The sequence below is a fragment of the Pelodiscus sinensis genome, chromosome 7, assembly GCF_052426305.1.
Source record: "Pelodiscus sinensis isolate ZL-2025 chromosome 7, ASM5242630v1, whole genome shotgun sequence".
In the NCBI taxonomy this organism is placed as follows: Eukaryota; Metazoa; Chordata; order Testudines; family Trionychidae; genus Pelodiscus; species Pelodiscus sinensis.
The window spans coordinates 64,701,473-64,720,110 of NC_143058.1; the positions used below are offsets into that span (position 1 = coordinate 64,701,473).

At 43.2% G+C, this 18,638-nt stretch overlaps 1 protein-coding gene across 6 annotated transcripts in view; it reads right to left on the bottom strand.

Moving 5' to 3' along the window:
• Positions 1–382: 382 nt before the first annotated feature.
• Positions 383–18,638, bottom strand: part of AGAP1 (ArfGAP with GTPase domain, ankyrin repeat and PH domain 1) — a 496,396-nt gene continuing 478,140 nt past the window's right edge. For all 6 annotated transcript variants that reach the window (XM_075934057.2, XM_075934053.2, XM_075934051.2 and 3 more), the window contains 2 exons: positions 9,394–9,649; positions 383–8,855 (listed from right to left, as the gene is read on the bottom strand). In XM_075934057.2, the coding sequence (XP_075790172.1) occupies positions 8,652–8,855; positions 9,394–9,649 (460 nt within the window). In that variant the 3' untranslated portion in view covers positions 383–8,651. The remainder of the gene's footprint in view (positions 8,856–9,393; positions 9,650–18,638) is intronic.

Here is an 18,638-nt window from a genome sequence, read left to right on the forward strand (position 1 = left end):
ATTTGCCGTGCTTCAGGGAGAGCGGCTGTCACAAAGAACGTGTATCATTTTCAGTCATTTCGTTTGTAAGCTCCTGCAGGACTCATGGACATACCCCGCTCTAGTCTGGTGGTTTCAGTCTTTAATTTAGCAAATTGCTCCATCACCAGCTCTTCTGAGATCTCATATCCCTGTTAGCACCTCCCCCCCCCCCCCCAAAAAAAAAGAGTGATAACCATCTCAGGTCATTCATAACAGGGTGGGGTGGAAGGGCCTTATAGAGGTCATCTCCTCCTGGGGAGGACTGAGTATACCTGTGCCAACCCTGATCCCTGTTCTGAGTAGTTATCTCCCCCCATCCTCCGTGCTAAAGATTCAGGCAAAGAACCAAAGCCCTGAGAGATTTGTTTTCTTGTCTTTATTAGAAAGAGACCTATACAGTATGGCAGTCCCTCTCTGTTACTTTACATTTCTTTTTAAAACTCAAAATACTGTACAGCTGACACACATCTCAAGGTGGAGCAAGGGGGGAGGGGAAACATAATACAAACTGGCATATTTAATCAAAACAAGATCATATGAAATAACAAGCCAAGTGAAATGTCTGTCCATTATTTTAATTACAGTACAAACAATATAAATAAAGCATCATCGTGCCATTGTAAAACAAACTTGCTGAATGAGGTAATATAAAAAACAGACTTTTTTTCTTAATAATTTCCACACTGCTTTGTCATTTTATACATTACTATTTACAAGGAAAAAACCCCAACCGCACTATAAAGTCTGCCATGTGCTAGGCATTTCTTGCCTCTACCCAAGAAATATTTCTCAGGCCTAATCATTTACCTGCTCCCTTCCTCTCCCTCCCCTAAACCCCACTTTAAGAAACATGCCAGTGCAGGGAAACTAAAGGGTCTGACAGCTGAATGGGACAGAACAGCTACACAGTTTTAAACTCTAAGGTTTGCATTCAGGCAGGGGGTAAGACACAAAATTGAACCACCACAAACCAGTGGTCAAAGGGTCTTCCAAAACAAAGGGATTTCACAAGCCATGCTGGCTGGCTGGCGTGCCAAATTCTGATCTCAGATGCAAAACTGCCCGTGACTTCAGTGAGTCCGGACTTTGGTCCTTTGTCACTGACCCTGCAACCCTTACTCAGCAAAGTACCTAATGTCTGCTTACCTCCCACTGGCACCAATGGGAACATGGCCAGTGTCAAGACTGCAGGATCGGGCTCACAGCACACACTAAACCTAGACGAGACAAAGTGAGAAACTACAAAGAGCTAGTAAATCTTTCCTACACAGCACCACGCCCTAAGAAGCGTATAAAAAGAGAAGCCGTCCCCTCTCACTTTGTGCATCCGTCTATACACACTGTGTAACCATTAAAAGCCATCTTGAAGCTTTCTTTAGCTTAAAAAAATAAAGTTGCCTGGACCAATTTGCATCCCGCATTCTGTGCTCAGGAATCCTCGTATTTCCGCAGAGGAGAGGGCTGTGCTTTAGAGGACATGATAATCAGGCTTTGGTTGTGGATTGGCAGAATGACCATGAGTAGTGATCACTGAAAGCAAGGATGTGAAGCACATGAACTAGCATCTAATTTTGTTTGAACTCTTCTTCCCCCCCCCCCCCCCGTTATGCAGCACCTTAACATACCCTAGACTCAACGTTTACAATCTCTTCAGGAACTACTAGACTGCCACAAGTTAGCTAACGAACATGAGCAGGTAGGGTTCTTTGAAACATCTTCCTCAGCATATTCTTCAACTATCCTACATCCATATGATGTAAGTGGCAGTAAGACTTCAAATGTCATGTATTTAAACAGCTGCAGAAGGTCAGAATTGAATCCAGTCAGTTACCTGAAGTTCTCAGCACTTCCCCCCCTCTTTATACCTCTCAAAAATGGGCGAGGCCGTCTGTCCTGCTTAACTTTTGCCTAGACCAGAGTAGTTAACACCCTGCGAGCTGACTGTGCCATTTTGACTCATGGGAGAGTTGGCACGAGGGGGGTGTATGGGGTTTTTGAATAAAGACACTGTGGGCACCTTCATGTTTGACGGTGTTGTCTGAGTGAGCTGAATCCATGCTCAGAACCAGCTGCCTTCTTCACTGTCATCCGAACAAAGAGTTCTATCTGTACAATAGGCACCCAAAAGTACCTCTGTCTGTCCATACAGAGTGTATGCTGTTCACTGAGGAGCCACAGGTCTGTGCATGCCCTTTATGCTTGCAAGCACCTGCACAGTTATGTCAACCTAACTGAAAACCTGACATTCACTGCAGATTTGCATATATGTAAATATATGTACACACACACTGTGTGTGTGTGTGTGTATAAACACCATATAGCATGTGTTCTTGCATATACGTATTTACTAACACATGTACACAGTGCAAAATGTTTTTATGCCACATTTAGGAGTATCCATCTATCGCCTTTATCTTGTAACTGCCAATTTCTCTCACTCTGCCCAGTAGCAATCCAACTCGACAGGGTCTCAGATTCCAAGCCACTAAGCTGCCTGCCAAACAACCATCAAAACAATGAACTTGCCACACGTTCCTCTCACCCTAATGGTGGAATTAATCTTGAGAATTACACTGGCCTTACGCACAGGTTGGGCAATATTAAGCCCTCCACCAACAGTGGGTTTCAAGTCCCAGATCTTTTGGTCCATCAGGACCAGGAAAGTCTTTTATGCTACTGGAGAGCAGCAGGGAGTGACTCAATGTTCTTATCAGAGCATCTGTTTACAGCTGGGACAGGACAGGAGCGCTCAGACTTTAAAGCTGCAATATTCTGACTTATACAAAGTTTTAGTTAATTTTAAGAGGTTTCTAAAATGTATTTGTTTTCCCCGTCCTCCACCTGTATAGCCAGACTTGATAGCTTAGTGTTAAAGGTGGAAAGACACAAGAAAAATTGTATCACTGATATTTGTAGAAACTGTAAGTCCTCGATCAGTTTGTCTGTAAAGTATGTGGTGTTCGTAAGATACCCTGATGGTGTAATCACTGTTGGTCAATAATACAGTCATTCCAAATTCAAACAAATGAAACCTTTATAACACCCCTTGCCACCTTCTCCCTCACATCATAATCCAACATACACACTAAGCTGAAAATGATCCTCTGGAGCAATAGCAAAACCTCAGCCATTACAACTTGGAGCAGTGGGCATTCAATACAAACACGTGGCCAAGAAAGGAGAGGGAAGATTGAAGTTTTGAGTCTCAGTCAATCTCACCAGACGCGTTTGACATAAATAAGAAAGCCCAACACGTTAAAACTTTGGAAGATGTTTGTTTTGATCTACCCATTAAACAAGTCCCTAAAATGCTCAGAGGACAACTACAGGGAAGGAATTCCTCCGTGGACTGGCATCATCTGAATAAAACAATGAAAAGCCATGATTTCCAAAAAGGTAACCAGTGATTTTGGGTGTCCAGTCTGAAGGCCTTATATTCAGTTAGCGTTAAACACCAAACCCTCTGAAATTCTGTTTAGACACCCCACATTACTAATTGTCACTTATCTCCTCTGCTTAAAATATGACAGACTCAGTCAAAGATTAGTGTCCATGAGATGGGAGCGCTAAAGATTAAACAAAAAACCTGGCTCACGATAAACAGAACATGGTCATACAACAAATCTACATGCCTATGGCTTTTTCAAAGCTGCTCTGTAATCCAAGTCTTTTCCAGTGGGGAGATCCCTTCAAACTAAAACAACTCAACCAATCTTCTTGTAGCTCAATATATAGGAGGTAAACCCTGATCTTAAAAGCACAATTTCAAACTTGAGATTTATTAGTGTTCTTTTACTCTTTCTTCTAAAAGAATTGTGACCCTGGAGTGCCTTTACAATGGAGCACGCAGATCAAACACCAAAGATTAACTTTCTAAATGATACATCTACAAAAATGGAGTAAGTTACAATAAATCAGGGGTCTGAGACTAATGAAGCCAAGGTCAGAGAGCTCACACACTAATGACAGTAATAGCGCACTGTGGGAAAATAAAGGTGCTTTATCATAAAACAGGGGAAATATCAGCATTTTCCCAAGCAAGAACTAGCTGCCCAAAATTTGGTCCCCTGCATTTGCTTTCTCAAAGTCAAGTAGCAATAGCTTGAATGAACACTTGTTCCCCCTTGGGGTGCAAACACGACTTCCCAAGACAGTGGTGAAGGAATCCACTTCAGAACTAGCTTGTGAAATCTGTGCCCATCATAGCTACTGCTCCATTAGACCCACACATTACTTCATTTTTTTTCCTGATCGCTTTACAAATATAAAAAACTAACTTAGCAACACACTGGACCCTTAATGCAGACCCAATGAATAATGGTACATTATAGTGCTAGATACACTCCTACAAATAAACAGCATGAATGTTGATACAGCTGTTATACACTGTCCCTCAGTAGTACTGCCTACAAGTCTTCCTTTCCCAAGGACTCAACTTTCTCCATGCCAACACTTTCAGGATACATTTAATTTCTTTGTCTGCCCCCAGTCAGTAATACAGTTGAAATCTATTAAACAGCTAGAAGCCTTGACCAAGCGCCTTCATTTGAAAAGGACCGAACTCTCCAGAAGTTTGGCTCTGACCTCTGTCTACATGATGAAGCCCAGCCTGCCAAACTCTGGGAACCCCAAACGTGGATGGTCTAGCTCCTCTCTGGTTTGACAGCAATTGAATTAAAATAAAGAGAATGGAAATGACAACACTAACAGCAAAGATGGCTTTAATTTTAGTGTCTTAGTACTTGCAGATAAACTGCACAGCAGACAGGAAGGGAGGTAAGTGGAGCAAGAAAAGAGTTGAATGGTTGACCTCATGGAACTCAAACAGATTTAGCTCCCCAGCATGTTTCGTTTGGGATTTCTTATTGCCTGGTTTTCAAGTTGTTCCCAGCATGCTAACATTCTGGTAAGTGGGTTCTAGAATATCAAGAGGGGCTAAAACCCGAAGTGGGGAGGTTAAGAGAGCAGACTCATAGTAGAAAATGACAGAAGTTGTACTGTATTCCTTTGTGATTGTGTCCTGCTGGGTTCAGGCCCACCCTCTACAAAATGCTACCACAGTCCCTATAAGTGCTTAGTGTCACCAAATCCCAGCTTCTAAGCTAATCAATGTCAGACTAGCTTGGCTGGATATCTGGGAGATGCCTAACATTTGTTAAGCATCAGAGCTGGGCACCTTGGACTCTAGTGTGTGAAGGAAATCAAAAGGTGTCTCTTACAAAGGACAACACTAGACTTTTCTTAGTTTTCAACTTAGGAGTAGACTGGAACACCAGGTGAGACGATCTCTGTTGTTCAAGTACAGTGCATATTAATTACTGTACCAGGCAGCTAGCCAAAGCAGGGCCTGTATTTATACTGGCCTGATCGTGTGTCAATGCCTCTCAGGGTATGACCTGACTTATGGACCATTACGCCCAAGTAGAGTCTTACGACTTTCTAGACATTTCTGACCAACTTTTCTTGAACACGTACACGAGGGAGACAAATGTACCCAAATATGCTTGTGCTTACACAATGGGAGGGGAGGGACAATGATAGGTAGGATATAAGCTAGTACAAAAAACATAGGGCTGTCAGGGCCTAAACCACATCTAGTGTATGTTACGTTGTCTCTTCCCAGTCATTCAAAGAGAATGCCACCAAGTGGATGGGTTGTATATTTCCGTGCAGACATCCTTTGATTTTTGGGCTGTGCAACTAGACAGAGGTAAGCTAGCTCGTATTCTACAAAAGCACTGGTCCACACTTCTATTACCATTCCTTACTAATGTGTCTACGATAGTTGTTTCAATTAACACATCTTTGTGTTACTGCTTTATCTAACAGAACATGTGAGTAATTGGTCTGGATGAACCATTCTTCCTAGGATGTAGAAAAGTTTTATTTTCTAAAGGCTCCTTTGCCACAACCTCTGAATGTTCTCTTTTACCAGAGAAGGCTATGATGGACTTCTACAACGTCAGAAACTTGTTACCATGTAGCCTGAGTCCACTTATTTCTCAGTGCCCTTTTGGCATTTCATGCTAGGAAGACTGATTTAAAGAGATCATTGAAAGGTGAATGGAAAAGCATTTTAAACTTGGAAGAATCTCAGCTGTGAAAGAGAAGGTGTGCTACAGGCATAAAAATGGCAATTTGTTTTAAAACAAAATATTTTAAGCGGAGGGGAGGTGGTTAGCATCTTCTGGAAATCAGACTCCATTCCTATGTCTCCTGCCTGGCAAGAGACTTGAGATCTGGTTATGTGTCCCCTGCCTTAGCTGATGAAATCACCAACACCGAGAAGCAAAATGCCGAGAGTGCCGTTCCACGTTCAGTTGTAGATGTAAGGGAAGTCATCCGAAGTTGGAGCAAGACTCCTGTCAGGATCTAATACCCAGGCAGCAGTGTGTAAGTGAAGAAAGCACCATTGCGCAATCTACTTAAAAATCAAAACAAACCACACAGCTTTGTCATTTTGCACGCACGATGCTGCCGGTTGCGGCTGGTGAAACAAACACAAAGCTGCTTCCGTTCAGCTTTGAATGGCTCGATTGCCACAAAGTATAAACCCAGAATTACAAAGGACCAGGAAAACCCATCACTGTCCACCTGACTGCACTGTAGGGCCGTGTCTCACCTGACCACATGTGAACTATGGCTTTCGGGCCAAACCTGCTGCTCTTGGATTGTTTGCACATCCGTGAGACGTTAATTTAAAAAAAAAATGTTGTCCACGTCATTTATTATTGTTTCCTTTTCTCACTCTGACCTGAATAGACAATTGGAGCTCCAAGATGGTCAGAAATTAATGAAAAAACATGAGGATCAGGTAGATTTGCACCTGCCCAACTTCATATACTTCTGCCACCTGATTCAGATCAGATTTCAACTTTCTCTGAAATATACCCTTCTCCCACCTTCACATTACCATATGCCACTTAGAAATCACTTCTGTTTTTGGCAGAAACCTTGCCAGCTGCTTCTCCATGCCACAATTTCAGTTTTTAGATGGCTTCTGAAACCAGCATGCTACCAAAATATCAAATCAAGTATTGAAACTGGTAGATGAATGAACGGCCCAAACTCCTTCCACAGATCATTGTTGCTCCACAAAGCAGCAAGTTTGGAGTCAAAGGAGCCGGATCATGGTCACCACAGAGACCAATGTTAACTTAGCTATTAGACAGATCTGATTTCCCCTCCTGCCTCCAGGCTGTGTTTTGGTCTATGAAAGCATCATAGCGTCTAATGCAAAATATGTTTATGCCACTGAGACTTCCTCCTGTGCACCTTTTTTTGTATGCCAAATATGCCATCAGCTCATTCCGATACGTTCTTCTGAAGGTTTGCATCAGACAAATGGAAACACAGTTCACTGCCGAGAACATTTTCAATGTGCAATTATCTGTAAACCTCAGATCCTAACTACTTGCACATTATTTAGCTCCTATCCATTACGGTTTATAAATTAACAGAGGTGTCATTTGTCTGTACAAAAATCAATGCATATTTATGAACTTGTTTATTCAAATAGATTTTACATACATATAATCTAAAGACACAATACAAAATCTGTATAATTTAGGCAATGCATCACAGGAGTGACCAAAATCTCAACACATTTACGTGGCAAAATGACACATTTCTTGTGACTGGAAAAAAAAAGTAGCTTTTAATGCATTTATTTTACTAAATGTACTTGAAATGTTTTTCCTTAGCAGTATTCGCTATTTCTTTGTGTTTCATAGTTATTCTTATTTATTTTTTCCATTTTGTTTTTACACCAAGGAGACTGCAGTCAAATAACACTCAGCAACTGATTTCCTCTCTTTGGACTGAAAAATTAAACAGATACTAAATTATGACAGTGAATTTAGAAAGGAGGGCTCCAAGGGCTTGAAAGAACATGTCTGAGATAATATGATGCTTCTAAGAATATTGCAATCACATCCAAGCAATCACCGAAGCGTGCCATGTAACTACCTCCTCAGCTAATATGCTTTTTTCTCCATGATGACTAATCATGTTCTATTAAACAGCGGTAATGCTGGAAGAACTCAACTATACAAGTGTAATGAAGCCAGTATTCTCCCTGGACAGATTAGCTACAACTGATTTGACACATACCATCATAGGAGCTTCAAACCTGACAAACTCTGTGCTTGCTTCTGATTTATGCCGTCAAGCTCTTCGGAGAAGAGAATGAAATCCAAGTGTTCCGTGTGGTAAAGGTGAAATGTACTGATGTGCTTAACTGTCGGTTAAGGAAAGTTACCGTTTCTTCTTTCTTCTCCTCTTCCTCCTTTCTTCTCCCTACAGGCCCCCGTTTCAACACTTGTGGAGCCTTTGTCTAAAGACAACCCGTAAAATGGTCCCGTGTCATGTGCTATAATTAGAGACCTCCCGAATCTCACTCCCTCCCTTTTTCAAGACCTTGTCTTAGAATAAGTATGTTCTGTGGTCCCCTTTCCTCCTCCTCGCCCCCTCACACGGTCCAAAGGTGATTTTTCTGGAGAGGACAGAGACTGAGGGGAAAAAGGAGACACGGAGGTATCAGACTCACAGGTCAGGGCTGTGAAGAAAATGGAGCACTAGGTGGTGGCAGGCGGCCGGTACTCAGGTCAGTGACTAAAGGAGAGAGTTCCTCAGATGATGGTAGGCATTCTTCCACTGCTGTTGTTCCTGTTGTTGTTCTTCCGGGACAAATTGGGAGTAGCCATCAGGACAAAGCGTTCATCGGGGCAGCCATATTGCAGCAGAACATCGATGCATTCCTGGCTCGTGGCCTGCCTGGCGTAGGCTAGTGCCGTGTTCCCCTGGGCATCGCGGGCCATCACGTCCACACCATACTGTGGAAAAAACAGATGCCATTTGAAACCCTGCTGCTAACTCAGCGTAGGAACGGAGGGAACGAAAACAGCCTAGTTAGGGCTGAGTTTAAAGGCTGGGGGACCCTGTATGGATAGAGAGAGCAGTTTGTAAATATGAATGTGACAAATATGCATCCTACACATCCAGCTTTCCCCTGCCAGTCCCTCCTCTGCTGCCTGTCACACACACACTCTCTCACCTCTGCATTTCATCTTAATTTTCCACACTACGCGCACCTATCTCCCTCTTCCCCCATCTCCCAGGCCTCACTTGACTTCCTACATTTAAACAGGGTGAAGAAAGACCCATCTTGCAAGAGTTCTCCAAGCAGGGCCAACTGCCATCATTGCAAGCCAGGACTATGACCTATGGACTATGAGACTAAGGGGAAAAAAGGGAAATACCTTGAGCACCCCACTGGAGTATGCTCAGAGCAATCTTTTGAAAGGCCACACTGAAATAACATCTGCCAATGCCTCTGCCCTCACACCCAACACCACAAGGCAGGTTACTCACCCAAATTAAGAGCTGAACTAACACAACATTTCCCTTCCTACATGCCAAGTGAAGGGCTGTACGCCCATCCCCATCGCCGCAGGTCTCATTCACTTCTTCCCGCGTGCCGTGGGCCAGGAGCAGGATAACGGTTCGCAAGTCCTCCTCGGCTGTAGCTCGTAGCAGATGCTGGCCCAAAGACACTTCTAGCCACTGCAGCGGGGCAAGGAAGAGCTTTTGTTCATACTTGGCACGTATCCAGCGCTCTTTTTCTTCCCTAGAGAATAAAAAACACACACCATTCAAAACCTGGTCCCACTGCCTTTGTGTGATGCTCTATGTTCACCTTTGGAGAGAAAGGATGCAAAAACCACAGCCAGGTGGAAGGGTTAATTAGCAAAAAACACGTTTTTTTCTTGTAAAGGTTAGTAGACAAGCTTCTCTCAAATATTTCCTTTGCACCTTATACATGTGATACAATGCATGCCTCCCACATGTCTCACCTGGTTGTACCTGGCCAGAAAGCTACATTACATACCCAATTCACATACTAGTTCTTCACCTCTAGAAAGACAGGCTCCTTGTGGAACAAATCTGGTACCATGCAGGTTGGCATATGTCAGTGAAACCTACCAACTCTACTCAAGAGGCCAAAAACTGGAGCTGAAGAATGGGGCTCCAGACCAGGACTGGTAAAGCTAGACAGGAGTAGGGTGCGCATAATTTGCTTGCACTGGACCTAGGCATATCCAGTGGCAGCGTTATTTTCCCCAAAAGTCACCGTCACGAATAAACTGACTTGCATCTAAAAGAAAAATTAACCCAAAGGACTGTCTAGCTTGTAGGGTGTTTTTTTCATTCAGCCACTGAACAGCATCGCCCCACTTTGTTTCTCCATCGGACAGAGGATTGGCAGTTTTTTTTTTTTAAAGGAAAGCTCAGTACTTTTGAAGCATTTCCTCTCACCAAATTGAGTATCAAAAGCTGCCTACATGCAGTTATATGGTGGGATAATACCCCATTTTACAAGTGATGCTCCAATTTCTATTAACCATTTCAAAACCCACTAATGTGCATTGAGGGACCTGGTTGGTCACTAGAAAACTTAGTATTTATAAGTTCCCGCTGCCCAATACTTCAGGTATCTACATAGTAATCTGTCTATCCTGTGACAACCACATACAGCACCTGGAAAGAGAACTCCTTATTGGTGACTTTTTCCCCCTCTCAGATACAGAAAGAAAAGCTCTGTTTACACCTTTCAGCAGTGTTTACGCTACTGCCAGTAATCTTGTGTCAGGTTAGCCTTAATCTGTTTTTAAATACTTATGTAAACAGGCAGTTCTAACAGTAAATCTGGATTAGTTTTGCATCACTTCCTGGTACATGTGGAGTGACCTTCCGTTGACCCCTCTGGATGCTTTCATGCAAAGCTCTCCAAAACATGCACAATTGTCAATTTGACCTATAACTAGGCAGTCATTTTTCCCCATAAAGAAAATTAAAAGTTTTCAATTTATTCAAAAAATTAAGCTTGGACAAACCTTCGAATGGCCACCATACTCTGGATAACACTGAAACCATCCTAGGTGCGGATGCTTCAAAGTACAATTTTAAAATATTCAAATTTGAGGAAAACACTCTGAAGAATGTTGAAGTTGGGACACAAACAAATGTTGCCGGGAAGCTTATTACTCCACTTATCTGTGCTGTGCTATACAAATAAAATCAACCCTTCCAAGTGACAATAGTATAGCTCCAGCCACCTAAAATGTCATGAATTTTGTGGTGTTTTCATGTGATGCTTTTTTCCATTTTATGCACTCTTAGCCCTGCTGTGTAGACGTGTCCTAAAGCTGAACTAAGCTACACAACTTCAGCTATGCCAATTGCATAGATTAAGTTGGATTGGTTATTTTGGCTTTTGGCACAGTCTACACAGCAGGACATCCATCTTGGTCCGACTTCCCTTACTCGTAACATGAGGGTTACAGAAGTCCGAGTAAGAAGTCCTCCAGCTCGTCATTATTTCAACATCATGTTGAAATAACTGCTTGTAGTGTAGATGTGAACTACGTCAGTTATTCCGAAATAACACTGCTGTGTAGATGTACCCATACATAATAATCACAGATGCTTGTAAAACTTTTACGTATACCTGTCTTGTACATCTCCATGCTAATGGAGTTAGCAGGTGAAGTGCCTAAGTAAGCCTCATTTAAGTTAAAAATTTCATGTTTGTTAAAAATAATGTGCAGAGTATTTTATAAATATATAATTAACCCCTATGAAATGGGCAGGAATCCCCAGTGAAGTGCAATTAACAGCATGATTGTGGGACCACTGCTGACGTCCAGGGACAGCCAATTTCTCTCTTGGAATCCTACCTCCAAAAGGCGGAAGAGGGGAACAAAACTTTTCCAAAAATGCTTCTACCCATCTGCTCCACAACAAAACTTGAAAATCTTAAATGTAAGCTGTGAAAGGGCACCGGTGACCATCAGCAACAGCAACTTCCAACAATAGGTGGACACGGGTCCAACCCCAGCCGTGGCATCAGCGGAGGGAACTAGGACTTGAGCAAAAATTGCTCGCTGTTCAGGGAAACAAGCTGTTTTACACAAATGTTCTATTCTACTCACAAGCCAGGCAAAAGAGATTTCTGTTAGTAAAGATGAGTATCACTTGAGTTAGAGCCCTGAGAGCTGATGCCTCAGTGTGTGTGTGTAGAAGCAGCAACTAAAAGTGCCAGGATCAGCTGGAACTTTTCAGACCCTTAGGTTGCCAAACTTTTACAAATTCATGAGAATATATTTTATGTTTACACTATGCAAGTTTATTTTTCCTCCAGAGCATTTACATCAACTCTTCTAAAAATGTGTATCTTACACAAGAGGGGAAAAAACCATGTGAGAGTGATGCAAAGGCTTACCAGACAAAGAGATCTTGTCATTTTTAGGCAGGCTGAGGGAACCAGGAGTGAACCATGAAGCTCTAGACTAGGACCCCATCATCAGCCCTGTCTTGAAAAGGGTAAGGAAGGGCAGACCACAAACTAGTAATTATGGGTGATCCATTAATAGGGCTGTCTGTGGCCACCAGTCCCTCAAAGATTTCTACTGCTACATACCCTGGTCATTCAAACCACTGTCTCTCTCTCTGAATGCTGGGATCAGAATGCTGTACAACCATAGTACAGCTGCTGCAGATCAGGGAAAAGGCGGGAGTTACTGGCAATCCAAGTGATTCAGGAAATAGTACAGTTTACTTTACTTGCAAGAGTCAGAATTCTGTACTAGACTCTGCCCCTGTGTTGTGTCATTAGCTTGCTCTGTGACCTTAAGCAGGTTACTTAATTTACTTCAGTTCAATCTCATGTGTAAAATGGGCATAATACTCACATACCTCCGACATATTGAGCCTTAATTAATCAGGGCCAGATTCTGCCACCTTTACTCACAAATCAGTGGGACTATGTGTAGAGTAAGCTACAATTCAGTATGTATAAGCAAGGCAGGATCTTTCTTACTTTTTGTAAAGCACTTGAATAGAAGGTACTTCAAGATCAATAACTATTTCTAGCTCTCCAGACTATTCAAAAACGCTTTCAGACACCACAGTTATTGGGGAATAGACTGGCTAGCGAACGTCAGTCTATTATCCATCTAGACAGACAACAGCTATTGAAGTATATGCCTAATGAATAACATGGAAACGTTCACCTAAATACCACATGTTAATGACTGGCCTGGAATTCCGCTTGCAGGTTCTAGGAGAAGCCAGGGAAGAACCATCAACACAACACACACAAAAAGGCTTTAAATGCTTAGGGAACCTTGGGGCAGCTCATTTCGGATGGCAAATGAGAATCAATGTTGAAAATGGGGCACAAGTGAGACATTCCATTTGGGAATTCCCATGGGAAACGCTCTCTGATGAGCTGATCATGAAGAGTCTGGAGCTGGCAGCGTGTCTCCGAGCTCCCTTGGGTTGGTCTGTTCAAACTTCAGAATTCTTACTCATCCGAGTGAAAATCCAGACAGCTTAAAAAATAAGTTTCCCAAACAGACTCTCCTGCTGTATTTCCCCCAATCTGATGCAAGGGATTTACGTTTACAAGTTGTCAGGATTTTCCGGTCAGAGTATTTTGGCTCCACTCTCTCTGCTCACCCAAGGAACTATGACACTAAGACAGAAACACTGTCACTGTTTCTCTGATGTCACAATTTCATTTCTGGGATCCACAGCTTGTCTTGGTTGAGCTTATATTCCCCCAAAGGAAGGCCAGTCCAAGAGCAGAGCTGTCAGCAGTAGATCACTTAACCTCGTTCCAATCCCCCGGAGGACCACTGTTCACCTCCCCCGTTAGCTAATGAGCTAAAAAATGACTGATTGGAACGGTCAGCAATAAGCAGAAAGAAGAGGCACAGTACTTCATTTCAGCCTGTGCTGACATACCTTTACATAAATCAGCAGCATAAAGTGAGAGGAAATGAGAGAGAGCGCAACTCATCAGGAGACAGACACTGAACCAATCCCTAAAAATAAAAGAGATGTGCAACCGAACATGTGCTAGTGAATATTTTTCTTCTTTTCACCTGTAACAATGTTAACCCCTTTGCTGGGTAACCTCGCTTACACTCGGCACCCCTGATGTAGCTCTCGCTTGCCAAATCCCAGATAAAATTAGCCTGTTTGTTCACTGTGACTTCCAAAATTCAGGAACGTGGCTTTTCTCTGGATCAGAGCACAGGCCCCAGCCAGTTCATGGGAGATGTCACAACATGATGTGTCTGGATCTTCTCTAGCTTGCCTACCCCAGAAGAATGCATGCGCTGCCTCTCCCAGCATGCACTGCTTGAGAAGGACACAGCTGTTCTTCAATGACCTTGCTGGTTCCAAATACAGCCCCATTTGCACAGCACTTTTTTTTTTTTAACACACATGCATGGGGTGGATTAATAATCAGCTGCAAACTAGTAGATACAAACAACAAGCAGAAGTACAGTAAATTGGATAAGGTGGTGTTGCACCTTTTCCCTTCAGTAAGGTACATAACAAACCATTTGAACCTAGTTTAAGGATAATCTGTATCCATGGTGTCCAATCAGTTCTGATGTTGGCTACTGCTATAGCCAACCAGCCACATTCAACCAGCCACGTGGTTAGTGGCTAGGGTCCTGGACACCACAGAGCTATAGAAAGGTCTCATACAGCTGAATAGTCATTATCACGTTGCCTTCTCTGTGACAAGGAAGTGATGTCTTGACCCAAAAGCACGCCAGTTTTCTTACTTTAGTCTGCATCTCCATCCTCTAAGCCACCCTAGTGTGAATAATGAAAACTGTGCCATGTTTCTGATACTGTATATGAGCCAAAGTTTATGAGAAATAGAACAAAACTCAACCCTCCGTTTATTCTGATCTAATTAGGTGCTTGCTTCTCAAGATAATGTCCAATTATTTAAATTACCCTGCCAGCCACATCAGATCACTATTATGGAAACAAACACCAGGGATTGGAAGGGAGGGGGGCAGAGAAGGTAGGATAAAAGGGTAGTAACAGCAAAATTGTGTTGCTTCATGAAACCGTGTTGTGCACTTGCATATTGGAGCAGAAAACGCTCATTTGAGAGTTCAAGTCTGACTCATTCTTACTGCAACATCTGGCTCTCTCTTTTCAATCAGGAATGCAAGTTTATATACCTGACACAGATCCAGGTAACAGCTTAATACTGCTGGCATCATTTCTACTCACCCTCCATACCATTCACTTCTACCTCCAACCTCATTTCCCTTCCTCAAACGTGCTAAGTAGAGAACTCGGAAAGCTAGATGAGGAAATAACACGCCCTTCAGAAGCAGAAATAGCGTTTGTATGTGAATTTACAATTCATTGCTTAGTCACCACAGTATAGGAGAGAAAAACCTTGAGAACTTGTCATGAGAATTCACCAACACAGGCACAAAGTCTACTTGTTCAGTCTCGTTAATCTGATAAGAAAAAAATTATATCCTAGTCACCCCTTTAGTCACCCCAAGTAAGCAGATGAATGGAATGTTGCAAGGTTGTAACAGAAATACTGCAAAGCTGGTTAGTGCATCACCTATTTCATGTACCAGCCAAAATACAGAGTGAGTCTGCAGAGTCCACATTTTACAAAGTATTTGTATTCCCTTGCCAACATCAATGTGCCCTTACAAAACTACTTAAACAAAAACCCTCCATTGTCAAAGACAATGCATTAACAGAGAACTCACAGCTCTCACTATCTTTTTTTTTTATATTTGATAACTCAAACCTCAGTACAGTGTGCCTGCCTCATGTTTTTTGCCATTTCTGGCTATATATTGCAGGCAACTAGTTTACTAATATTTTAACTTGTTGTAACGTGGCTATTTCAGCATAAACACTGCCAGCCTGTCAGAGGTTGACAAGGTTAATAGGGTGGTTCCAAGAAAGTGAAGTAGCCCCCCCCCCGACCCCTTCAACAACCCCTACAACTAGTTTTGCATGCGGCTCCTGTAATATTGCAGGAGGCGTCTTTAAGGTAGGGAGTATGCATCATACAAACAAAGCTGCAACCCCATCAAACTATACTGGCATTCGATTATGCTGTCGATTTTTAAAAAGAAAGCTATTCATGACATTACATTTCCGTATTCGAGAAAAGATGCCCTGGTTTTGCAATGCAGGGTTTTGGGAGGGAAAAGCAATGGAACAAAGACATTTGGTTGGAAGGGCGAGGAAGTAGGAGGCATTTACAATTTTTTAAAAATGGAGAGTGGAAAGGAGGGGGAAGAAGAATGGGCTAGCAGCAAGGAATTTCCAAAGTGTCTTCCTGCCTCTAGCAAAGCAGGAACTGGGAGGAGAGGCATGGAAGAGGAGCTAGGAACAATATGCAGAGAAAACAGAGGGGCTTCCTCTCTCTGCAGGAGAAGACCCCACTCTATTGCAAAGTAAGTGCTTAGCAGTCGACTGCTTCCTCACATGCATGCCTTCTCTCCCAGGCTGCGTTGCTAAGGGGGAAGGCGCACAGGCCCACTCGGGATGCAGGCCCCTGGCTAACAAGGGGGCTGCAGACAGCAAACAAAGACCGGTGGATATTTATTCCTTAATTGCCAAAAGCCTTTAAGAAACTGGCCACTGTAAATCCCACCTGCTGAGAAAGGGAGGCAAAGGACACGGATTTATGTGCACCAGAGCAAAGAGGAAATAAATATCCTTGTGGCTCTTGATCAATATCCTGAGTATTTTGCCAAGCTGCAGGGTGTTTTATGAACTTTCAGGACAGCGAAGGATAATTAATGAAATAAAGTCAACCTATTAAGCTTATTACGTCTTACAAATTACAGTGAGACACACAGGGCTGATGAAATAGGGCCATACAGGAAAGCCGAGGCCAGGACGACATCCAAACGTATTGCAGCAGTAAGCAGACAAGCACGGCCCACAACACTTGGCCAGGGAGTTGAGGGCCACTCAGTGCCAGGAATCTTGCGGAGAAAGGCGTTTATTCTCTGCGGGGGGCAGAGACGCTATCTGGATGAGGATGGGGTTCTATTGCCCTCTGACCAGCAGCGGTGCTTACTCGAAAGAGGTGTAAAATTCATAATGCAGTATTATGAAATTACTCCAAATTCAAATTCATGTAATGAGTATGAATACAGGACCTGTTTCTTATAAATAATTTCCCCGACTTTTTCCCACCCCAAACAAAGGGGGCTTCACACCAACAGGATGCACCATACACCTTTCATGATGCGTGACAGGGCATCTGCCCGGCACCGGCCCTCACAACAAGAGGGCGGGGGCTATGGAGTCAGCCAATTAGGGCCCAGCTGAGGGCTGTATAAATACGGCTTTCTGGGGTGGAGGAGAAAACATCCTTGCTCCAGCTGTGGAGCAGGAAGGGCCTGGCTGCCAGGGAAGCTACTGAGGGTCCCTGAGACAGAGCAGGGCTGGGGAAAGGCAGGCAGAGCTGGGGAGCTGGCCAGGCAAACTCCCAGGCTGAGGCCTTGCTCTCAAGGCCTGGGGGTACTAGGGCTGCAGGGGGGCAGCCTGGGCAGCAGCACCCTTGCCAATGAAGAGTGGCCATTTTAGACAGCCATTTGCCCCTGAAGCAGGGGCTAGCTGACAACTAGCAGCAGGGTCACTGAGGCAAGGTGGGTATAGGGGGCTGGGTTCCCTGGGAGGCGGTGACCCCACAGTGCGGGGGCACTGCCATAGGGCAGTACTGTGAGGAAAGGGCAGCGTGGGCTGGGAGGGACCAGGGGCCTGAACCAGTGTAGAGGACAGGTAACGGAGGGCAAGTCCCCGGCCAGCGGTTTTGGAGGCTGAAGAGCTAATTCCCAGAGTGATCAGCAGGAGGCGCTGCGACAGTGAGCCTAACACATTACACGAGGTTTTGGAAATTTCACCTGACATTTAACAAAACACAGTAACATTAATGAGAGATTAAGTAGCCTACAAGTAAAAAAGTGTTTCTATCCGTAACGCCACTGCTGTCCTTAGTACTGTAGTCATACTGTTAGAGACTTGCATTCCAAAGTTCAGGACTTCCTAGTAGCAGTGATTTTTTATACAAGCATTCCGACTTGAATCAGTCTATCAAATTAATCACTTATTGAAAGCTACTTATAATTGAATAATCATCCTGTAGAGTTTATAAAGACACCAGGCCCCTCTCCACCCACTTTTATCTATTCTGTTTCTTACATTCCTCCACCACCTGGGTCTTTCAAATAACTGCATTTCATGTATTTTCAAGATCTGTCTTTCAGTGATGCCATGAAATAACTGGAACTTCTCCTCAGGTGCTAGACACCTGCTGGGGTTATTACTGTATAGCATTAATTACTAGCCTGGCCAGGACAGCAAGTCTTACTGACATGAAGTGAATTGGATAAATATACTGTAATTGTAGACTGCTATGCCATATAAATCCGTGGTAAATTTTATGTTTTCATTGCAGCACACCCCACTAAACCTAATAATTTTAAGGCATGTCTGATAAAATACATTGCATCTGAGCATTACACTGTATGTGGTTAAATAAAAGTTGCACAACATAGTACAGGGAATACTACAGATACTGAGGAAAGCTTTAAGTTATCAAAGACAAATGACATGGTTGTAAGTGTCAACTATAAACCCTACATGTATGTTAAGTCTTTTCCTGTTTCAAATCTAACCATATTTTCTCTGACACGCTCTTCATAAACGGGGTGAAGAAAAATAAAAAAGTACAGCAGACTTGATAGAAA